The sequence below is a fragment of the Branchiostoma lanceolatum genome, chromosome 3, assembly GCF_035083965.1.
Source record: "Branchiostoma lanceolatum isolate klBraLanc5 chromosome 3, klBraLanc5.hap2, whole genome shotgun sequence".
NCBI lineage: Eukaryota > Metazoa > Chordata > Leptocardii > Amphioxiformes > Branchiostomatidae > Branchiostoma > Branchiostoma lanceolatum.
This window is the reverse complement of record NC_089724.1, coordinates 9,754,247-9,779,231: the sequence shown is the minus strand read 5'-3', so window position 1 is coordinate 9,779,231 and position 24,985 is coordinate 9,754,247. Positions and strand designations below refer to the sequence as shown.

Here is a 24,985-nt window from a genome sequence, read left to right as displayed (position 1 = left end):
ACTTTGTTTTAAACGAAATGAATGTAATACTGTTAATACATTTCATTATTTCATTTGAAAGTCCAGATAGATAGACATATTTAAACTAGAAATTCCCTTCCGTCACCATCCCTCAGTTTGTTTTTGGATGACCCCTTGTGGTCCAAACAGGAAGTCCTTGACGATCACCAGAAGATAGTTGAGATACCGTGGCGGCAGATTGGTCTTTGGAAAGGCGTGTATAAACCGTTGTACGTGGGCGTTTCACGGTACTTTACGTGAAATGTAGGTTTAGAAACGGCAAGGAAACGCAGCTGCCATGGCTTCGGGACCGGGGAAAACGCCGCAAGATGTCCAGGACATGAGGCACTACACGCCGCCGAACACCCCGCTGAAGTCTACCGGGGAAGGGGAGGGAGCCGGCGGGGCGGGGGGACAGAACGGCGGGGAGGCCGCCGTGTCGTCCGCGGTAGACGAGGGGGGAGGGGCCGAGACGGACGGTAAGGATCCCGATCGTGATCCCGAGGCACCGACAACGCCCCAAGATCAAGGAAATCCAGCAGGAGATGCCAAAGACGAGCCTGATTCCGTAAGTACTGAGACAAATCTTTCAACGTAATCTAACACGGTGGTATCTGTTACCAAATCGTCACGGTCTAAATATCATTACCGCAAAAGATCCTAGCAATTTCCTAAACGATTCACATGTTAATTAAAATCTCCTTTTCAGATCACAACAAAAACGTTAAAGCTGAAAGATTCCGTTGCTTTTGACCGCATCTGTGCGGTTTATGTTTCTCCCCTTCTTTCAATCGATCCGTTTTTACTCCATTCTTTCCATATCAGGTATTTGACGTCACGGAATGTTTTGATGGTGGCAGGCCGGCTATGGCCATGGCGTAACACAAAGGGACAGTATTTTGGAGGAGAATAAGCTTTTCCTAACGATAACCATCATTCAACTTGCTGTAATACATGTATTTCATCCCCATCTTTTGTTTTGGATACAACCTTATCATGAATCTGTAATGATATGTTTAGCACTGCTGGCTCTGTTAATACTGTAAGCCATCTTTTACAATTTGCAAGAAAATTGCTCTTTACTGAGGCGTCAAGGGAGTGATATGTCAATTCTCAAAAAAAGTGGGATGGCCTGTCACAGAGTGAGAGCAAACAGATATATCCTGTTGTGAAATAATCTAATTACGACAGATTAAGTGTCAATATTTGTCAGTCTTAAGATTTTTCCGTGTTCTAAAGCACCGATGTGGAATGTTTTCGCGCAATTTGGAGATTTCATGCCACGGTGGTTGTACCCCAGGCAGTTTCTCATCTCCGCTGACAACCGCAGGTGGAAGAAATGATTAGATATTGGTTTGTAGGCGGCGGGCTAGTGTCGTTCTGACGTTAAAGTGACGTCCCTGGGCTCTGTTGCTAGGCAACACCGAGCTAACGTCAAGGTGCGGTACGTAAAGCACATCTGATTATTTCCTGGTATTGCTTCAGGATATGTCTGACTGCCCAGAAATCATGATCACCTATGCCAGACTATCCAAATATCAATAACAAAGAGAGAAATTTATCCATAAAATCAGATCTATATCATTGAGACAAATGAAAGTAGGGTGGTGTCTCTCTTTTTTGCTTTGAGACTGGTCATTCATTGATACCATGTGATGCCAGTAAATCAGTGGCAGTAACTTTACTTTGAGGTACAGAATTCAACTCATGACTCAATGGACATGATCATCAGTGGGATACCAATAGTACATGAAATATGATAAATGAGAGAAGTGAACAGATCTAGAGATAAAGAAAAAGTACAGTCTAGTACCTTGCACAGGAAAATTGAGAGATAGTGTATTTGAAATGAAAGCCTTAGAAATATAGCCTGGATGCCAGACCCCCAATCTCTAAAATATCTATCATATGATATATCCCACACGATAGATATTTTAGAGATTGGGGGTCTGGCATCCAAGCTAGTATCAGAAATATCACATTTCACAGATCCCGACCCTCTTCTGGTTGTATATGGACCTTTCAGATCCCTTCCTAGATGTCCAGCATTTGTATAGGAGGGTTCATTCAAACCATAAACCATTGTAGTAGGAATGAAGACTACAAAGCAAGATGAGTGGAATATAAAAAAGACAACAGTACAAGGTCATGACTGACCTTACTTATCCTCAAAATCTTATCCAGTTGCTTGAGTGATTATTTTTGGCGTATCTTATTACCTGGATGTATAACCTTCATCAACGTGACCTTACTTATGTCATTCTCAGTGCTAGATCACCAGAGGAAGTTCATCACAGTACTGGCAATATTCCAATGCCAGTATTTGATGCCTCCTTGGCTATAGGAATACTTCCTGGATCGAATAATTACTAGTAGTCTAACATACCATGTGATTGTAGGTCATATGACTGAGCATGTGCTTGCATGCTGAGCATGTTTATCATGCTTGCAAGGAGATACTTTTCCATCATACAATACTTAGATCTAGGAAGTATTATTTTTCAAATTAACAATCTCAATACTGTCATTGATTTGGGGAAATTAGTATCATTGGCAATGCATGGCTATGCTTTCAAATGAAACACGAAATGAAATGAATAAATACGAAAATATGTACAGTAGTTTGAAATTTTTCAAGTCAATGACCTACAGTACCAGAATGCTTTAAATATTCAAAAGAGATAAGCTTTACCCAGCAAATCTAATTATATAATTAAGTGACTGGAAAGTTGTACATGCAAGCCTAGTTCAAAAGTATGCATTTGGAAATTGAAGTCGACAGCAAATTGAATTAGAGATCTGTCCTACAGTGTGCAGGCATGCAAATTTACCAGTCATCAGATGTTACTGTACTGTTTAAACTTTAATAAATTAATGGCAAAGTTTGGTATATGGTGAAAACAGCCTCAGAAGAGACTAAATTCAACGTTAACGCCAGAAAAAACGGTCCAAATTTTTTTGGTAAAAGTTGCAGAGTGTCATTCTACTCAGTCATCTTCAACAGAGGTGAAGCGTGATGCATTTTTAAGTACTAGTAGTACGTATACAATGTGACTTTACTAAGGCTCACATTTTCAGCCAATCATATACCGGGTCAACCCTACTCTTCTCGAGAAGTGTGTTGGGTTCTTTTACCTGCCGAGGTTTGATGCCTGGTAATCCCACATGGATTTAAATTCTCATCCAAGAGGACTAGTACTTCTAGTAGCATTATATAATGAAACCCCTTACACGGTGCTGGAGCAGGATTCAAACAAACCTTGGCCTTATGAATCCATATCGCTAACTGCTTGCAGTACAGCAACTCACTTCAACTCAGAAATAACAGCCAAACAGAGATTTGAAAACTGCCATTTGAAATCTGGCATTTAGATTTATGTTATTAACCCAAATTAAAGCTCAACACATTGTCAGTGCCACCATATACATGTACTTGCTCCCCATCTATTTTGGAATGAAATTTGATCATGGGGAAACCCAGCTGACACAGTGCTATAACTAGATAACGTTAACTTAGTTATCTTCAAATAGAATGGACTCTTGATAATTTCAGATTACGTCTAGATAAACGCTAGTGGAAAAGTTGTAAGATGTACCAGGTGAACTCATCATTACTTTAGGGCTTTGAGGTAATACATATCTTGGCATATCTTCACATGTACGTGTGGTACGTGCCTCAGATATCCCACGGGAACACAATGGTTACAGTGTATCTTCGTGATTGATAGCAATTCTTAGGCGTGTTGGCAGATGTTTCAGGTATCATTAAATGTTATTGCCAAGGCACATCAAGGTCCATGTCCCCCATGAATAATTATTGAAATTTCTATTTTTCTTGTTTCACGCGCAAGAAACCTGCTAAATGTATTCTTTTTTTTTTTCATATAGTCACATCTCTTTTGGGACTGTTTTTTTAGGGTGTTAATTGGAAAAGCACTGTGTACTGTTAGCCTTGCCAGGTAAGGTGACATTGTTACATATCAGGCTTAAAGCCTGAGCCAATTTCTCTAGGATGATTACTGCAGAAGTGGGACAGGCATCAATAAAAGTATGGATCCACTTCAATTAAGGTCAATCAGCGGCATGTCAAATAGATTTCCATATTCTTATTGGCTAGACATTTCAGAAATTTTACTTGTTTTATGTTATACCTTCTTAAAACGATCATGTGGATACTGAGAAAAAATAGTTGTCCACAGGTGTCACAAATACTTTGTCCACATTACTGTAAATGCAGAAATGTTCGCCGGGATTTAATTTCGCAGTAGGGAGAAAATGGAGTGTCCTTGGTTTTGAGCCACGTTTGAAAAAAGTACCACTACTAGTACAGTCACACAATGGAACAACATAATACCACTGGGAACATTTCTGCATTTACAATTGTAATACTTTGACAAGACCATCCATGTTTATATATATATATACGGTAATGTTATGACTTTAAACCTCCCAGTTTTATGAGTGTCACATGCTTGTTGGTATAGGGCAAGGATGGTATTCAAAAATAGAATTTGTCCCTGATGTATATATAATGGCATGACCAATGTCCAAAGACCAGGCCACACACTTTCAGATGAAATTATCTGGCCTGGTGTCAGCCCTGGTTCCCTCCACCATTCATACAAAATGTCATGATTAATGTATATAATCAGGGGGTGATGGTGGCGTGTAATGGGTTTTCCATGGCACACCCTGCTGTTGATAGCAGTTGACACTTTGGCCTGGGAATCAATCCAGAGGGGGTGATTGTTGACCTTTGGTGCAAGGAGGGTCTTTCATGACCTGGGCTGACCCCAAGCCCCACCTTAACCTTTAAGTGTCTTTATGGGTGTCTTTACATTGCATGTCTTCTGGTGAAATATGCACTGTCATGTACCCTGTGAAAAATACAACTACTAGTAGAGGACACATGTTGGATGTAGGTGGTGGATGGTGACTACTTTTAGTCTGGTATTTGGAGTCATGAACAGCTCTCAAAATGGTAGGTTCTCCCCTATGTCCATGAGTGACTGTTGGGGAGTAGACTAAGGCTGAAGAGGACTGGATACCAGCTAAGGGTGCTTTACATCATCGTCATTTTGACCGCCAGGACTAAGCCCACTCTTTCTCTTCAAGCGTTCCTGTCAGATTATGTTTTTCACTTGCAGATAATTCAATGATACTGTGCTTTTTAAAACCTTAAAAACACACACCAGAATATTTTTAAAGATCATAATTGATCATCACTTTCACATTCATGTGTTAGAAAAAACAAACAATTCTATCATTTTTAGAGACTTTTATCATATATCTGACCAGCCAGCTGTTTTAGTATTATGAAATATTATTATTCTGTGTGCTACATTTACAATAATTTGCAATTAAATAAAGATGCATTATGAATGATACCCCTTGATTAATTTATCCTTAATGAGGTTATGAATAACAATGTCATCTATTTCCGGAGTTATTACCCAGCCAAAATGGCCATAACAATTAGAGGGAAATCAATACCATTCTTTTGCAATTTTGTCAGGTTCTAAAATATGACTTTTCTAATCTATTGTTAAGTTTCCATTGACAAGAAAAAATTATAATAGGTACTCATCAATTATATACAAATGTAGGATGGTCAAACTAAAATCATGGAATCACTCTTCCAACAGTACATGTTGATATTAAACTACCATTTGCCATATGCCATAATTTTTGTTGCTGCCGTCAGTACATTCGGAGCGAACTTTTGTAGTTATAGCTCCAGGAAATGCAGGGTAAAGTTAATTAGAAGGATGTTGGAAACTAATTATATGGTAATGGCCAGGAGTAGGGCATTTTGGCATGGGGCCACAGGAAGTAGGAACAGAGCAGAAACTGGAAAATTTGTTCAGCAAAGGCACTTGAAGTTGACTAGCGGTTTGACTGATGATGCAGATTTACTCTTGCCTTCTTGAATCAAATATGAACGTATAACATGATATGGCCTGTTTATGCTAAATTTGAGTATTTTTTATGTGACAGTTTCTCCTTGGGCCCCTAAGAAGCTTATATAAATTGTTAGCCACTTTTTAGGCCACTTCTATGTGCATTTCTAATCATCACAGTGGAAGAAGTTATGTTTTTTAAGCTTAGTTGAGAAGAAGTCTTGAAGTCGAGAAGTATTTTTCTAAAATTTAGATTAGTTAGAAACAAGTGCTATTTGAAACTACTGAATCAATTTCTTTTTTGGATGTGTTTTATAGTTAGACTAAAACTTTAACCCTGTTTAAGTTTGTATGTATTTTGTATGAGAAACTTTGCCACGTCCTGTTACATGCCATAGAAGTATACTCCAATACCACAGAAAGTATCAAAAGCTGAGTAATGATTTTAGAAGGTAACGGAATGTAATCCTATCAATGAAAACTCCAGCAACCTTGTAAATTATTGATGTGAGAAACTTCCGGAACCGCCCACTCTACCAGTGGATATTGCCTTCTATAGAACCTGCCATATCTTGTCACCCACTAATAAACCTCTAGTTTGGTATAGGAAGTTATAGTTATACATTGTAGCTGTGACTTTTGGTATGGTAAGCAACTGAAATTTTGACTTAGAATTTAGTTATTCTATTTTTGATGCTCTGAATAATTGATTTCTGGACAAACGTGAAGCAATTATGGTGGAGACTCTGATACTCCACATATTTTATGAATGGAAAATCCCCTCATATAAACCCTGTTAATAACCATCCCCTTGGGAATATATCGGGCAATCCCTTATAAGCCAACGACCATTTGTTGCCGAGTTACTTACCGGTACTGTTGAACAAGATGTTAGACGACGACAGCTCTTCACATATTGTTCCATGTCCAACTCAGGTAATAGAAACTTATACCTACTAGTATGTTACTGCTACTTCTGAAAATGTTTCAACATGCATGTAGTTTTGCTGAACTAAAAAGCCATTTGGATCATGATATCCATTTCTTATGAAGCGATAGTGTAATGTGAAGTACATTGTGTATCCAAGCATTTTAGGCAGTCATTTTTCTGTCCAGAATGATTGATGTGTCATTGTGGTAATTGGTTTATTACTGTCAAAGTCTATTTCAGTCAGGTATAGAAAAATTGCTGTTAATCTACATGTAGTTGGTAAAGCCTTTTTTCTCTCCCTGGTAATGGTATGACCTGCTAGACCTGCACAGTCATTTTGGATATATGTGTCAGCTTATTGTTAGAAGAGCAAGAAAAAAAGAACACATCCTTTTGACTGAAACTTCCCATGACAAATGTCCAGACCTAAAAGATTTTAAAAGAGGTGATTTTTGTGACCAATTACAGCAACAGCAAACAACGACAAGTTAACTTTTGTAAGGTGGTATGTCCATGATCATAAGAACTAATTTCCACTTTAATATTACACTGTACAGCCTATGTATAAGCAATGGATGTTGTTGTTTGTTATTGTTGTATGGTTACAAATATGGTAGCCCTCTACCCCTCTGCAAAATGGAAGTACCTACTAGTATTCAACCTTCAGCCTGCTAAGATAGACATTTGGCACCAAATTTGTATTGGTTTTGGGCTTAAGCTTAGGTAGCAGGAACAAGGTTAAACATCTTGTTGGACTTTCTTCGGTCTTCTTTGCATCATCTTTTCAGTGTTTTTTATGCGGATTAAAACAGTAGATCCCCAAATTATTTCACCCTTCCGTAACAACACTGTTAAAAAATGCATGGTAATCAAGGTTTTACGATCACTTCCCCATCCAATAAGCCCTTGTAACAGGTACATTAGTGTGTAACTGATGGAATTTAAAATATACGTAGCTGTGCATTCAAATTTTGCTATTTGTACTCAGGAATTAACTTTCGTAAGGTTAAGGTAAAGAAATAGAAAAATGATGAAAAGATACAAATCCTTTTTTGGAAGTGTCTTTTTGCTTTGTCCTACAAATTGCAAGGACAGATTATCGTATTGGCATCGACCCAGTTTTTCCTCAAGTAGCCATGTGCAGGAATTGCTACTCACAGTCACACATTCACTATCTGGTTTATAGTCTGTTGTTCCCCATCTTCCGTCCCCGTAAGTGAGAACACAGCTCAAGTTGGTACTCTCACCTCTCAAATAAACGTACCGGTACGTTTATTTTTTTTCGCCAATAGTTCCACCCTGTACTTTCTTATTCTAGACGGTACGTTTATTATTTTTTGAAAAATTGAGGCTTTGCAAACCAGGAATCCCTCTAAAATCGTAAGTTAAGGTTTTTCTGCCCATATTTCCCCGGTATTTTTGCTCGTAATTCGCTATTTTTCGGCCTACCGGCGTTGATTTTCTCGCCGCTTTGACGGCCTTGTGAAAAGTATCCTGGCGGCACTCGTAACATATCGGTCGATATCGCTATGACTAGTGGTGCGGATCGAAACGCACGTTCCGGTTCCGGTCCGGACTCGAGTCCAGAGGTTTCGGTTCAGGTCCGGACTTGTAGGTCCGGTCCGGCACCAAACATTGCCGTCACATTATGTGACTGATGCTGTTACCATTGTTAATCCCCCTTAATTCTCTAAACTAGGGAAAGATTCACACAAAAACACGTCTGCAGTCAGAACAACGTGTATATTCAGAACAAAAGTACTAGTATGCTCTCTAATCAGCGTGGTGACCTACATGTCGGGTTGTTTCTGGTGGCGTCTCAAGAGCCTTGCAATATATTTTGACGCCCCCGGCACACCGGATCATTTTTCTCACATACTGCCGGCATTGTGTTTACCTGACCTGTACCCTGTGACACGCAATGTTCCCGGGCTGCAGGCAAAGGCCGCAAAACAAAGCTTCTTCTCTCTATCTCAGGTCAAACATGGCCGCCACTGGGCCCATTGGGGAAGTCCCCCAACGCATGACATGGCTAAGCCAATCACATCGCTAGGTTCCCTTGACGTCACCCAGATCTTGCGAGGAGTTGTGAGACTTCCTGATTTCGGCAATAGCGGCCATAGCGGCCATATCAGAAGCCAACAACAAATGTTTGCGGCTTTTCCATCGCAAACTTCGTGATTTATGGAAGGTTTTAGAGAGTTAAGGATCAAACAGAGGATGTACATATGTACATAAGTGCTAATTATTTTGACAAGTCCAAAAACCGGTTCTCAGCCCTTCGGTTTTTTTGGACTCGGACCGAAACGTTTTACAAGTCCGGAACCGGTCCGGCCGGACCGATCCGCACCACTAGCTATGACGCTACAAAGTAAACCGGAAAATAAGACGCGACATTGACATTTTAAAATACAATTTTCATATAAATAACTTGGAGATAGTCTCTGTTTACATCGTAAACCAAAGCACGCTGATCAAAAACGTGTGGAGTAGGGTGCTCGCCTACACAGGGAATAATAATTTCCTGACCACTATATCCGTAGTATCGGCAGCGCGGCGGAAGAATTATTTGTTCGCAGAAGACCTGTAACACGTTAAAACAACAATCATAACTTAACTTCCCTTGTGATATGTGTTTTGAGGCCACAAAATCTCTAAAACGGCAGAAATATGTCCGATATGATTCGGTAAACAACAGCGCGAAATCGCGAAACATGGCCGCCACTCTCAGGCATGGCGACAGTAAAACTAGCAGCATATTGCGTAGTGCGGATACCGATCTTTAAAATGATACCGTAAACGCATGGAAATATTATATTTTTTGGGCAACGATAGACACACAGCGCCAATTTTTATTTTCAGAGGGTTCATTTTTTTAAATAATCGTAAGATTTTCCCAATTTTGGCGGTTCATCGCGGGTTTCTAGTGTCAACACGTAATGGGTAACTTCTTAGTATGTGCGGTCTGTGACGTTGAGCTACTTTTACAGTCGATCTCTATTCAATATTGTGGGATTTACCGCGGGAACTCGAAATCCGAGCGTCTCACTTTGTTTTCGACGCTATGGAGCAAAAGTTTATAGACATATTTCTTCTATGGAAGGACTGTGTTCATATTTGTGTTTTTTTGTGGTTGATGTCTTTAGAAAATATGATCAGAGTACATTTAACTTTTAAAAGTACTCTGATGATTTTTGTTATATGTCACTGATTGTCAGTCATAATAAAATGATATAACAATTTTCTTTGATCACTTGCTTCAAGTTCCAAGTAGAAAAAGCATGTATCATGTACATTTTCACTTGTTGAATTTGAAAGCACCGTGGCCCCCGGTTAGGGGTCATAGCGGGGAACCTATGCCCAATTTTTCAATATTACTATTATATTTTACGAAGAAGAGGCGAGGAAGATCATCATGATTTGAACAAGCTATGGACAGTTATTCTGTTCAATATCTATATACTTAATAGGTATGGCATAATTGACTAAATATAAGTTACCTACCTGCTTATTATCTTATTTCCCTCTGACAGTGACAGTTGTACATGTATGGACACAGTTTACCTAGCCTCGACTGTCGATTTTTGAAATTTTCCGGGGGGTACTTTTATTCCAGGGGGTACTTATATTACATTTTGAAAATTTGTCCGGGGGGTACTTCTATTCCAGGGGGTACTTCTATTTGAGAGGTGAGAGTATGTATGCTTCGAAATCTGTGTAGGATTGTTGTAGTATGTCTCACTCACTCTTCCAACTTATAGAGATTTTTCTCTCTCTCCTCTTTAGGCGATGGCAGCGGAGGAAGCGTACGATGAGCCGGACCGTGCCAGCATGTGGTCGGTCCACATGATCAAGGACTTCCGTTACTACTTCCAGCACCCGTACGCGAGGCTGTTCGTGGCGTACCTTGTCGTGTTGTGCAACTTCCTGATGTTTGCGGAGGACCCTGTTTCCCACGGGTTGGTCTCCCGCCTTTCTTGTTCTTCTCTTTCGTGCCTTTTGTAGGAATCAGACTTGTTGAAAAATGCAAAATTTTGCTGTTTGATGTAAGAAAATGGATATTATGACATCAATCATGTAGTCTGTATGATAGTGTATAGTTGTTATATGACATCAATGAAAGTGGCCTGTAGGCCGACTTGAGCTTTTTCATGAACGAATTAAGGTTCAAATAAACAAATGTGGGCATATTTGATAATAGTATTAATACTCACTCCTAATCAAACCATTCTAATCAACCGCAGTCACTGGACATAGGATTGGAGATGATTAATATCAGAAACATTTAATATATGATTATTAATCATACATTAATGACATGATCATCAATATTCAATCAGGACCTGTGGGTTACTTATTGGTATTTACCAGCAAGACCCCTTGTGTATTACCTGTTATCATAATGCATATATAAGAAGAAATGCTGTCACAATGCATGGGCAAAACAGATACAATATATACAATATCCGTAACACTGGTGAGATTGGCTGTATGTTCCCAGTCTCAAATAGAAGTTTGCCATACCTGTGAATGGAAATTTCTGTCATTAAGCAGCATAACTGCTTACGTGAAGCCTCTGCAAAATAGCTTTACAGGGAGATTTCTAGGAAAATTGCAGATTTGGCAGTAAGCCACTACCTAATGATACATGTAAGCCTTGAAAGTGTCTCAGTCCAAATCAAATAAGCATTGATGGCGACATTGAAGTGGCTGAACCATTCTGATTTTAGGACTTAATTTCATTTGGAACAGTCCTGGCAACACCTTTGGTACACATCCTATCTGTATCTGTTTTGGCTATTTTCTGGTCATTTGTCTCCCTCATGTCTAATTCTGTTTCTGACAGAAAAATCACAGTGTGTTACGGACTTACGGTACCCTTAATCCTGCTCAACCCTATTCTGTTTCTGCGTCTTTATCTGTGTGCTGGTATAACCCCTCTTCAGCATAACACATCAGCTTCGTAGGCACACGGTGCAGTAGCAGCTAGTTATATTACACTAAACAACCTGTCACACTTAACCTTTGCACATCTAACGGCAAGCATTGTTTAAAGCTTGGTTGATGATGCTCCTAGGCATACATGTACTACATGTACTTGCAATTGGTGGCAATGAGTTCCACTCTACCATAGTTCTAGGGAAACACCTCATCAATCCTGGGTTGATAACTCTGGTACTTGAAGGCATGTCTTTTTCTTGTTCTTTCGCCAGCATCACACCAGCGAATGTGATCGTCGTGGGAAACATTTACTCCTTTATCGTGGACAAGTACCCAGGGGGTGCGTGGAACGTGTTCAAGGTCTTCATGTGGCTCCTGGCCATCGTTGTAGGGATGATCCTGGGCAAGTTTCTTGTACACAAGCTGTTCTTTGGTGAGTACTAGTGTTGTTGCTTTTACTAGCTTTGACTTCAATACTCAGATCAGTGTACAATATTTGTATTGATTCTTGCAAAATGAAATTATTGGAAACTTTTAATTCTAAATTGTGTAGAAAGTTGTGCGATTCTTTATGTCCTAGGTTTGTGGCAGACAGAATCTTGGATTTCATTTTTCATTTTTTCAAGATGTGCCACAACTTTGCTAACATGTTCCCTGACCACCCCCTAAGGCCGCCTGCTACGTCTGAAGATGTTCCACCGTGATGGCGGCTCGTGGTTCATCATGTTCCTCACCACCCTCATGAGCCTCTTCATCTTCTCCAACATCTACAACGGCATCATCCTGGCCGCGGGGCTGACCTACGACCTGCAGATCTCCGACGTCATGGGGCTGCGCAACTCCTCCTTCATGAAGGCTGCAGCCCTCGGCACCTGGATGGGAGACTTTGTCACCGCATGGATGGTACTGGGATAGTAATCTAACAGATAGCTTATACATTGGACACGATATGATCAATGTGTATCTTATGTGTGTGTATATAATGGGATGCAGCATTAGGAAGAATCTTTGTCTCCGCATGGATGGTACTGGCATAGTCTTGTAGATAGGCCACTTAATCAATGTGTATACAGTAAGATACAGAATTAGGAAGACTTTTGTCACTGCATGGATGGTACTATGCCGTCTTATATATAGCACATACTGTACCACTGTACCAATTTTATATCATGTGTATGTAATGATATGCCGAATTAGGGAGAGACCTTGTCACTGCATGGATGGTACTGGAATAGTCTTGTAGATAGCTTACCAATGTGCCATGGGCCACTATGTCAATTTGCATACAGTAAAATGCAGAATTAGGAAGATGGTCAATTAATGGATGGTACTGGGATACCAGTAGTACTAGTAACCTCATAGATGGCTTAGAGATGGGCCGCTATGTCAATGTGTATACAATAAGATACAGAATTAGAGTCTAAGTTAGTATAGGACCTCTTGACTTGGGCCTATACATGTACAAGCCACGTGTAGTATACATTCGCCATGACCGTCCAAGCCGAAGGGGTCGATCCAGACAATCATCACGACATGGCAAATTTCATCAACCAGAAATTTACCGACGTAACAACATCACTACCACCCCTCGACCTGTCTAACTTACCAACGTATCTCCCAAGCCGTCCCCCTCCAACAGTGCAGCCTTGGGATGTGTACTGGAAACTGTGCAAGATCAAAACAACAAAATCTGCAGGCCCTGACGGAATTGACGGTAGGTTGCTCAAGGAATACGCAGTCGAACTGAGTGAACCTATTGCCAACATCTTAAACTCCTCTTTGCTTGAAGGTAGGGTGCCACACGAGTGGAAAGAGGCAGTGGTGGTACCGCTCCCGAAGACTAGTCCACCAGACATCAACCACCTACGACCCGTTTCGCTAACCTCCCTCATCTCAAAAGTATGTGAGGACTTCGTGGCAACTTGGATGCTGCAGGATACGAAGAACAGTATCTCTCCAAACCAGTTTGGGGGGCTCAAGGGGCGATCAACAACGCATTGTCTTATCACTTTGGCTAATCAACTCTATGAGGCAGCAGACAAACGAGGAACTTCCAGCACTTGGGTATTGACGGATTTTAGCAAAGCTTTCGACCTAGTGGATCATACAGTAGCAATGAAGCACCTGATCAACCTGGGAGTCAGGCCAGAAATTATCCCCTGGATTGTCAGTTTCCACTCACAACGCTCGCAGAGAACCAGATACCATGGTGCGCTTTCCAAGAAGAAGGAACTCACGTGCGGGCTCGCTCAAGGCACCAAGCTGGGCCCGATAGTGTTTATAGCTCACGTCAACAATCTAACAAACAGCATGAACTCACCGTCGAGGGCCTTTGTTGACGATTTGAACCTCGTCGAATCAAGGCGCACATCCGAACCATCTAAGCTGCAAAACGACCTGGATAACCTGTCAAGCTGGACCGAGAAAAACAAGATGAAACTTAACCCCTCTAAGTGCAAGGCTGTGCACATCTGCTTTGCCCACAACCCTCCACCACCACCCCCTCTTTCCATCAATGGACATGTGCTGGAGGTAGTGCCCATTGCAAAATGCTTGGGAGTCATATTTCAAGCAAACCTGGGTTGGGAAAGTCAAGTTACAGAAATGACCAAGAAGGGAAACCAACGATTATACTTGCTGTGCAGACTTCGACAATTCAACTTACCAGTGGAGGATTTGCTGACGGTCTACAAGTGCTTTGTTCGCCCAGTTTTAGAGTATGCCGCCCCTGTGTGGCATGGAGGTCTGACAAACGGACAACGGAAGAAAATTGAGAACATACAGAGGCGTGCAACGAGGATTATACTGGGAAGTAGCTACCACAGTTACTCACTGTCATGTCAAGTATTAAACCTAGAGAAACTCAATGATAGACGGGATGCCCTTTGTTTGAAGTTCGCGAAGAGCCTGTACGCCTCAGACGAGTACCGACACTGGCTTCCCAAGCGTAGAGGAGACGTCAGCGGTAGGGTAACGCGACAAAACAATCAACTAGTAACATTGCCAGTACACACAGAGCGCTACAGAAACAGCCCAATTCCATATCTAACTACTTTGCTAAATAACAGTATGTAGACAGGTGCATAAGTTGATATGTGAATGAAAACCCCATCAAATTTTAATTCTTGTATTGTTATTGTATTGTTAAATGATCATGTATTGTATCGACGACCAAATACCAATGTAAAATGTTCAAGATTAGTAAGCAATACAAACGCTGAGATTATCCTATTGCTGTTAATCATATCAATAGAATTTTTAAAAAAAATACTTTTAATCTTTAAGGCCGTGAATTTTATGTATAGGATTTTACCCAGCTGTATATTAATCAATTGTATTGCCTACAGTCGATTTTTTACTCATGTGAAAGGAGTGTGCAATTCAGCCTAAAGGCTGCGAAATGCTTCTGTGAAATAAACCATTATTATTATTATTATTCATTATTATTATGTATACTAGGTCCTGGTACTACAAAGCGACTAGAAGTCAGCTAGAAGTTTTGCAACTCTTGGGTCTTGCTTCATCCCTTTATACCCTTCATACATGTAGCTACAATTACATGTATTGCAGAAATTTACATCAGTGAGGATGTGTGCAGTTTTTCTTTGTCACTGAATATTTTTACAGGATTAATAAGATAGAAACCAGCACAAACCTGCATTTTCCCAGCACATAATTTATACACTTACGCTGCTACATGTTCCCCGCCACCATTCCCCCAGGTGACAGATATGATGCTCCAGGACACCCTCTACGAGACGTGGGCCCGACCCGTCCGCCACTGGTGGCGCCAAGGCTGGCACCGCATCATCCTGTTCTGGGCCGTGCTGCTGTCCCTCACCGGGATCGTCGTCATGGTGATCACCGCCGACTACATCGACTGGGACTACCTGAACCGTGGCTTCCTGCCGACCAATGAGCTGAGCCGAGCCATCCTGGCCTCCTTCATCCTGGTCATGGACCTGCTCATTGTCATGCAGGTAGGACAGATTTCTGCCTGAAGTTAGATGGGGGATAAACTGTTGCAAGGGTATCGCACTGAGCTGTGCCTTATTGCACCAAATTATTGCAGCAACTTTGCATATTTCGTCAATTTTCCCTTACGGTCAAACCCAATGTACAACGGTTGAGATTCATTATTGCACTGTTCGGGGCCCATTTACCAGGTGCGAAAAAATATGCTATTTCAGGCGACACTTTAGGAATGTTTTATGCAATTTGGGGCAATTAGGTGTAGTGCAGTGAGATACCGGCTTTATTCCTGGAACTTTAATGTTCTATACTCTACATATACAGAGAATTCATATTGAGATTCGGGATAAAGGGATTTGAATATCCTTGAAGAAAGATAGTACATGAAAAACTTGTATCACTGTGCTCCTCCCTACAGGACTGGGACTTCCCACACTTCATGGGTAGTCTGGACATCAAACTGCCCGGTATCAACACCACCCACATCAGGCTGCACATCCCCAAGTGTCTGCGGAAAGACGAGTGGACGATACACGTCACAGGTAAGGAAGCAGTACGCAGCACATTAGCCTGTGTTATACAATCTGTCGCTGTGATTGGGCCTCCTTCCTAGGGGCCTGACCAGTGGAAGGGCTGCTAGAAGCTTGATTTAGTCAGGCAAGCATCACAAGTGTGGTTGCTAAGTTGCATTAATTTTTGTTCACATAATTATGTAAATAAACATTATCTCCTCATTGACAAAAATGTCGGATGAGCGTTTGAAAGGTCTGAGATAAAAATTCAGTAATCCAGTAGTAAACACTCAATTTTTGTTCTTCCTTCACGTGACCTGGATGTCTAATATTCACAAATGTTTCACCTATGTTGTATGAGACTGCTTTCTTAATGCAGACTACTTTTCTCAGGGAAGTGGTTCAACTACGGGATCATCATGTTGGTGATCATCCTGGACCTGAACATGTGGAAGAACCAGATCTTCTACAAGCCGTTCGACTACGGGCAGTATGTGGGGCCGGACGGCAGCATCCACTTTGTCCGGGACATCACCACGCTCCAGGGCGACCTGTTCAACCGGACCACGCTCACATACGACTGGCGTGCCAACCACACTGACCCGGCTTCAAATCTGACATATTTGGAAAGAGACCTTCATATGCATTCCAAATATATCGGATTCACGCTGAGTGTCAAGGGTATCGCTTTCGTCCCGGGCCTCATGGCCTTTGTCACGTTTGGCGTCCTCATCTGGTGGTACGGACGCTTCAAGCCCAACGAGAAAGATCCCCACGCGGACCGCTACGTCAAGAGGAAGAGGTCGAAGAAACTGAGGATGTGGCAGAGGAATGCCACCGAACCTAAGACGACTCTAGTGTCGCTAACAAACGTTAAGACATTGAATACTCCGCCGCCGCCGGCAACGTACGACATCCCCGATACGGAAAGAGAAAACGGGGGACTAGCTGTCCCAGCACAGAACGGAGCAGCGGCCACTACGGAGAGACCGGTCAAAGTTCAAGTGCTGTCAAATGTGTGAGAAGAGCCTCGGGAGCGACAGCACTCCCGGGTCGAAAGTCTCGAAATACTGTGGGAGGAGTTTGAGGAATTCTGGGAAGACCATTGCCAGTGTTGGAGGTGCGGACTGTCCTATCATGTATCGACTGCCGAACAGGCTAACGCTGGGCCTGATCAGCGGTACCGAACACCACGTCTGTCTTGAAGCACGCTGGCCATTCTTCGCTGAAGGAATGGCCAGGTGTGGTTCATGTTTGCTACATGTTTTTGTAATGATCTAGTAGCTCTCTACATGTGTTGTGGTAGAGACAGAGGTAGTCGACAGTCCAAAACTCTAAATGTATCGTAGTTGAACACAACTTGTCTAAAGAAGAACATCTAAAGAACAATATCACTATCAGCAATGGCATCCAATGTAGTGAAGAACTAATTCCCAGACTTAAAGCCCACACTGCCCCTGAACCCAGCATCAACCTTGGGTTCTATGCTGTGAAGAAACCTTAACAGCAAAAAAAAGTCAAGATCCTGCAATCCCACTAACATCTGCAAGGGGCTCTTTTCACACAATTGAGGCAAACCCTTCCAAATAGTAGATGACATAAGTAGCCAATGTAATGAATAATAAATGTACAGTAACATGGAAAAAATCAAAATGTGTACATGTATGTCTTGATACCAAAGGAAACTGTCAAAAGGGAAGTTGTACTTAAGAGATGATAATCTTTCCCATATTTTTATTGCATACATGTATATGTACATGATGAAATACAGATATTTTATTTCTGAAAGGCTGAGAGAGAAAACTTTATCCTTGGAGGTAGAAAAGTTGATGCATCAATGATGTAAGGTCTTGTTTGTGTTTTGCCCAATTTATTACAATTACTAAAAGATATTTGATTGATCAAAAGGGAGGTTGTGAGGTTTTTAGATGTTCTGTGTAAAAATTCAGACCTGAAAGTAAATTAGCTTTTGAAAAGGAAAAACTGAAATACACTGTGAGAAATGTACTGTGAGAAAATGTAGATATTTTGCTACTTTTTGTATGTGGGTACAAAAAGGAACATGCTGCTTCTGACCTCTATCAGGAGAGTGCATTTTGTTAGGATATAGACTGTGTCTTCATGTGTGTCACAGACATAAGAAATGTAGCCACTATGAATGTATTGACTACTACAGTAACTACTACTACTACATTACCCTCTGTGAAAGTTAAGCATGGACACAAAAATTGATAGAATAGGTCAATATCACCCCAAAGTTGTCCTGGAATACATGTAGAAGGGCAAAAGTAGAAGGCAGCTAAGCAAAGTTCATTCAATATATAATAAAGATTAACTTGAAAAGAAGCAAACACATGAAAGTGTGATATGTTAACAGACCAAAGTGTAATGTTGATCGTCTGTTACAAAACATGCCATGTTGGATCTGTTATGAGGCGGAATATTCACTACAAGATTCAAAAACAAGTACAAATTGTAATGAATCAATATTTGGAATTTCAGAGAAGGAAGGCATGTAACTAAAAAGGTTTGTGACATCTCCAAGCCTGGTTAACTTTCACTTTTCAGCTGTATGATAGAAGTGAAACCTGTCTGCCACTAGAGATATATAGAGCTATTTGTAAAGCAATTATCGAAGTAGCGGCTTTCACTTGATGATAGCATAGACAATCACTTTGCTGTGAGTATGATGTGATTACAGTATTGCATTTCTGACTGTTAATGAGCTTTCTTGGAAACATGGTCTCAAAGACCTAAAATGTATTAAGATACAGTCACAGAGTGTTCTTATTAAAATAACTTGATCTTCACATACCGTTTTGTCTCTATGATATGGTCTGTGTAACAAGTCTTTCACAAAGTTTCTATATACTCAAGCAGAGGTATGATGGTTATGATCAGCCTGCTTTTATTAATTGTAACATAAGGGATTCTAGACTATATAAATAGCACACTTTCACCCCCTTTAGATTTGATGCACAGTTCCCACTTTCCCCTTTCAGTTGTTATCATGACACAGTCATGTACCAATACCTACATGAAATGCAGCACAATCGTTTGAAGACTGATATAACTAGTGTATAAGGCACTTTTTGACATGTAAGGCAGATCACAGCATAGTATAGAAATGGAAGAGAAAACCTGCACCCGTAGAATATAAAATTTGCACAAGCCGTATTTAAAAAAAATCATGGAATGTAAAAAGTTACATAGTACCCATTCTGCCTAGAGTAATATAGAAAAAATTCTACCTCCCTAAAATTTCATTCTTCCAAATCTGTCATTTATAGATAAAGACTTTCACAGTAATAATATGTCCAACCCTGTACCAGCTAGTATCTATAAAACTCTGCCTTGTAAGGTCCCTCTACAGGTACTCCCAGGTACTGGGACTGCTCCTCAGACAGACGTGTTAGTTTCACTCCCAGGTGTTCCAGGTGCAGCTCAGCTACCTCCTCATCCAACTGGGAATACATAAGGGGAGAAATAGTAGTGGGGTGACTATTAGTATCAATTAGAGAGGCTTTTGACCAGCAGTGAAAATAAAAGGGCACTGTTGCAGGAAAATGCACAGCTGTTGAAAAGAGCAGGATTTGGTTTATTTGCATAAACAACATGACAGACAACCTTCTTGCAGTCGTAACATACAAGACTGAATAAAAAGGCTTAACAACAATGGTGTAAATCAAATAAAGGATCATTCACATTTAAAACTTCTAAACACATATTAGTTTGGTTATCAGAAGTACATCATAAGGTTACAACAGTCTGAACCAAAGCATAGATAATATTTATGATCACATGACCAATCAACATGTCTACCTTAATTCAATCATATAGATGATTTTCATGTCATGCAAACTCAAACTCAAATCCTGTCATGTCACTGAACTTGTGCCCTTGGGAAAAGCACTTAACATGACTTTCCTCACTCCACCCACGTGTGAATGGGTACCTGACTTCAGTTGAGGAAGGTTGTATTGAGGTCACCTGGTGGCGCCGAATACCAGCTGCCCAGACCCTTGCGACAGTTCCACAAAATGCAAGTGTGGAACAAATATGTATCTGTTGCCCATGTGTATTATGTCATAGTAAACCCTGCACCAATTCAGTACTACAAAGGCTGCCATTGCACGGGTAATTTCTGACCAATAAAAACCATTGGGATAAAGTGTGTGAGCCAATACCAACCTTCTTGGGCAGCCTGTGCACCCCCTTGTACTGGTCGGCCCTGTTCCACAGCTCCATCTGTGCCAGGACCTGGTTGGTGAAGGACATGCTCATGACGAAGCTGGGATGACCCATGGCACAGCCCAGGTTCACCAGCCGACCCTCCGCCAGCAGCAGGACATGGCCACCGTTAGGGAGGGTGTAGCGGTCAACCTGAAATACGGAGGGTGTAAGGGTCAAGCTGAAATGTGGAGGGTGTAGCGGTCAATCTGAAATATGGAGTGTGAAGCGGTCAATCTGAAATATGGAGGGTGTAACAGTCAACTTGAAATATGGAAGCTGGTGCAACAGTCAAGATGAATTATGGAGGGTGTAATGGTCAACCTGAAACACAGAGGGGCATGTATTTTATGTAGTTAGTTGGCTGTGAAGTTGAGACAATAGCACTTCCATGTCAAATAACAAATCTTATGACAAAATCGTAATCTGCTTTAGTTTGACTATTTCCGTCCATTATTGTGACCAATGTAAATGTAAATTGTACGGCAATTTTACTTAAAGAAATTTTGCTAATTTTTTTCAGAACTCTGAGTCAGTTGCCGACCCATTTCTTGTATATTAGACTTTCCAAAAGACTATTGAAGAAAAAATAACAACTTGCCAAAAGAAACTCCTGGGTCTCACAATTGAAGAAGATCTGTCTCTAAGAGTGAGATACCTGAGGTTTGATGTTGACTTTCTCTGCATTCTTATTCAGCCACTGTACATCCACCTCGCAGTCAAAGTGTCCGATGTTGGCCAGGATGGCATCCTCCTTCATCTGTAACATGTGCTCACCACGGATGATGTCCTTGTTGCCGGTCGTGGTGACAAAAATGTTCCCCACCCTACAGGCCTCCTCCATAGTGGTTACCTCGTATCCTCATAATGAAGCAAGGATCGAAAAGAATGTAGCAACGGCAAATGACGGTAGCCTGAGTGTCATCCTAGTTAGTTCCAGGACTCCCATACTGTCCTTGCACAACTAGGGAGAGTTACATATCCCTGGAACTTAAACTAGGATGACACTCAGGCTGAAATGATTGCTCAAATTTGAAATAAAATAACCACCCAAAAATGATAAAAAGATTACGTCTGAAAAATATAAATGCTGCAGGACCAATGATTTTACTTGCAAAACAATGTAGAATCACATTTAGATCCCCTACCATCTTTACCCCAACCCTTCCTGCGGTACATACAATACCTGAGATCGCCGCCTGTAGAGCGTTGATTGGATCAGCCTCCGTGATGATGACGCGGGCCCCCAGACCACGCAGGGACTGCGCGCTCCCCTTCCCCACGTCCCCGAACCCCGCCACGACAGCGACCTTCCCCGCCACCATCACGTCTGTTGCACGTTTGATGCCGTCCAGGAGAGACTCACGACATCCATACAGGTTATCAAACTTACTCTACAGGAAGGGATGTAACATGACAATTATTCCACAAAGAGTACTGGAGACTAGAAAACATGTCTGAGACATATTGGCATCCTTTACATCAGTCCAGCCTTCAAAGCTGTACACATGTCAGGGACAAATTTGACAAAAAGGCATCTAAAAATAAACATTATTGCTTGAAAAAGGGTAAGCATCAACTGTTGACATCTACATCATAAACATGATTGTGCAACTTCTTCCTCTAATCTTTGGAGACTCACCAAAAGACATAGCTTTGACACATATATGAAATAGCGCAACAAGGCTATATCACCATCAATGTTAACACACCAATGTTAACACAACATAGTGTTTCCATGCTATTGCTTACCTTGGTTACAGAGTCGTTGATGTTAATTGCGGGTATCTTGAGTTCCCCAGCAGCAGTCAGCTTGTGGAGGTTGTGCACACCTGTTGTAGTTTCCTCTGAGATCCCCCTGATACCTGTACAACAACAACAACAACAACAACAACAACAACAACAACAACAACAATGAGGTGAGAGAGGGGAAGTGGGCTAACTGAGGAATGCATTTATGACTTATCATCATACTTATTCAAGTTATTGTATTCTGAAAATAGCCTGGGTGCCATCTTAGTTAGGGGAAAGCATAGGAGCCCGGGTAAAATAACTAGAATGGCATCCAGGCTATTCTATAAATTCTGAGCTTACATTTTGCACAGACCTTTTCAATTCAGAGTAATACTGCAGGTGTTTAGGATATAAATTACCATGTTGCAAGATTAACACTAAATTAGATCTTTTAACGTACTTAAAAAAGATGTGAATTTTTCTTGCAACCTACCTGTGAGGTAATGTGGATATCTTTGATGTATCAGGTTGCACAACTCTCCTCCGTCGTCCAGGATCATGTTGAGAGGTTGTCCGTCTGGGAAGACCAGCGTCTGCTCGATGCACCACACAAGCTCCTCCTCTGTTTCACCCTTCCACGCATACACGGGAACCCCCGTTTTAGCGATGGCAGCCGCCGCGTGGTCCTGCGTGGAGAAGATGTCACAGCTCGACCACTGGACCTGTAAGGAGGATTAGCTTATTTGATTTAATCAGTCACAAATAAATGTCACTAAATAATTAGAAATTCAGTGATTAACAACTATCAATGACTAGAGTGATTCTTTACTATGTGTGCTTGCAGCGTCTAATAAAATTGATCTCATCTGTAGAACCCTGTTGAATTAAAAAAGGTTTGACTTATAAGCAAACAAGTCAATATGGCGGCATCCATGGACCCAATGGTAAGAAACAGGTTTTTTGGGAAGGGGGCAGGTCTTTTAATGATAGATGTCTCCTGTTACTCAACAATGGCATCTGACTACAATAATACAGGTATCTAACAATGGAGTTGAGCTGAACACCCACCTGTGCTCCTAACTCTGTAAGTGTCTCGATCATGACTGCTGTCTGGATGGTCATGTGAAGACAGCCCGCGATTCGCGCTCCTTTAAGCGGTTCGTTGGGTCCGTACTTCTTTCTCATCATCATCAGTCCCGGCATCTCCTGCTCAGCGAGTTTGATTTCTTTACGGCCAAATTCTGCCAGTCCTATGTCAGCTACAAAGGTGAAGACAAACTTTACAATAAGCCCATTCGCTAAGATTCGAGGATGCATGTGCAGTGTTAAAGGTGAAGGCCCCCTGCTTGTAAACAGTTCTGGTCTGACATTGTCTGGATTTGCATAACGATGACACAACAAGTTTTGTTTAGGTCTCAGGGGCCTTCATCTTTGACACTTCATATGTGTACTCGAATCTATAAATGGGCTTATTCAAAGTGAAACCATCCAGAGCAAGAGTTTTTTGAGGGTCAGGAATACGTTCTTGGGGCTAAGGTTGAAACATCTGCCATCACTCCTGTCAAATTTACAAGGAAAGTAACAAATGTCCCAAGACACACCCCTGGGTCAACAGTTCAACTCAAAGGAAGTCTCCTAAGATTCCCCTCTCTAAGGTATGATCTTTATTTTGTAATTTTTGCCTTTGATTTAGTTAATGGGTGAACTTGAAAGATCATCTCAAAATAAAGTAGAACTAGATATTGAAAAGTTAACATGAAGGCGAATGAAAGTCGTAATCTTGCAACATGTTGAATAATTCATCCATTTCATGACATGCTTCATGTAACTCGCCCCTGCGTGCTATTCAATAACCAATTGTGAACGTGACGTTTCAATATCTAATCAATTATAGTGACATAGAGACATAATTTGTGTAATATATAACATATGTTGTTTGATAAGGTTTTTGTCTACTTGCCAACTTTGTACGGAAGTTTCTTGTCATGAGCCATGATGAGCCTTCTTCTGGAATCGGCTATCTTGGCAGGTCAAAGGTGAAGTAACTTGGAACTTGCCTCACCTGTCCGTTGGGTTGTGCAACAGCGCCCTCGTGCTTATCAGATATGAACTGGATTACAAATTTATGACTGCATTCTTTTGATAACAACGCTAAAACGTATGTAAAAAAAGGATCCCCACTATTATGATACAACATTTTCATGACAGCTTCAGCAATAGGATGTATGTTTGTGTGGCTGGTGTTCAGCACCAAGGATAGGTCCGTTTGTCTTTGTGTGAATGGTGTTCAGTACCAAGGATAGGTCTGCTTGTGTGCGTGATGTTCAGCAACAAGGACAGGTCCGTTTGTCTTTGTGTGTATGATGTTCAGCGCCAAGGATAGGTCTGCTTGTGTGCGTGATGTTCAACAACAAGGACAAGTCCGTTATCTTTGAGTGAATGGTGTTCAGCACCAAGGATAGGTGTGCCTGTGCGTGCGTGATGTTCAGCACCAAGGACAGATCCGCTTGTCTTTGTGTCAATGATATTCAGCGCCAAGGATAGGTCTGCTTGTGTGTGCGTGTTCAGCTTCAAGGACAGGTCCATTTGTCTTTGTGTGAATGATATTCAGCGCCAATGATAGGTCTGCTTGTGTGTGCGTGATGTTCAGCAACAAGGACAGGTCCATTTGTCTTTGTGTGAATGATATTCAGTGCCAAGGATAGGTCTGCAAGCTTGTTTGTGTGTGTGGATGTTCAGCACCAAGTACAGGTTTGTGTGTATAG

At 41.3% G+C, this 24,985-nt stretch overlaps 2 protein-coding genes across 2 annotated transcripts; one reads left to right on the top strand and one right to left on the bottom strand.

The window, feature by feature from the left end:
* The first annotated feature begins 140 nt into the window (after positions 1-140).
* LOC136430117 (transmembrane protein 117-like) lies at positions 141-19,066 on the top strand. The gene is made up of 7 exons (XM_066420433.1): positions 141-568; positions 10,618-10,790; positions 12,045-12,205; positions 12,443-12,675; positions 15,495-15,752; positions 16,163-16,286; positions 16,650-19,066. Exons 1-7 carry the CDS (start codon positions 299-301, stop codon positions 17,276-17,278), a joined length of 1,848 nt encoding a protein of 615 aa, XP_066276530.1. The 5' UTR covers positions 141-298; the 3' UTR covers positions 17,279-19,066.
* On the bottom strand, positions 18,623-24,306 carry LOC136430119 (adenosylhomocysteinase-like). The gene is made up of 8 exons (XM_066420435.1): positions 24,181-24,306; positions 23,289-23,479; positions 22,714-22,942; positions 22,239-22,351; positions 21,673-21,880; positions 21,145-21,347; positions 20,448-20,639; positions 18,623-19,720 (listed from the first exon to the last, which is right to left on the bottom strand). Exons 1-8 carry the CDS (start codon positions 24,212-24,214, stop codon positions 19,589-19,591), a joined length of 1,302 nt encoding a protein of 433 aa, XP_066276532.1. The 5' UTR covers positions 24,215-24,306; the 3' UTR covers positions 18,623-19,588.
* Positions 24,307-24,985: the final 679 nt, after the last annotated feature.

What these genes read in the sequence shown, in the direction of transcription:
- LOC136430117 (XM_066420433.1), top strand. Translation starts at nt 299, where the DNA reads ATGGCTTCGGGACCGGGGAAAACGCCGCAAGATGTCCAGGACATGAGG. An exon ending in TGTACACAAGCTGTTCTTTG is followed by an intron (nt 12,206 to 12,442) that starts GTGAGTACTAGT and finishes CCACCCCCTAAG; the next exon opens with GCCGCCTGCTACGTCTGAAG. An exon ending in ACTTTGTCACCGCATGGATG is followed by an intron (nt 12,676 to 15,494) that starts GTACTGGGATAG and finishes CCATTCCCCCAG; the next exon opens with GTGACAGATATGATGCTCCA.
- LOC136430119 (XM_066420435.1), bottom strand. Translation starts at nt 24,214, where the DNA reads ATGGCTCATGACAAGAAACTTCCGTACAAAGTTG. An exon ending in TCAACGACTCTGTAACCAAG is followed by an intron (nt 21,881 to 22,238) that starts GTAAGCAATAGC and finishes CCCTTCCTGTAG; the next exon opens with AGTAAGTTTGATAACCTGTA. An exon ending in TGCACAGGCTGCCCAAGAAG is followed by an intron (nt 19,721 to 20,447) that starts GTTGGTATTGGC and finishes ATGTATTCCCAG; the next exon opens with TTGGATGAGGAGGTAGCTGA.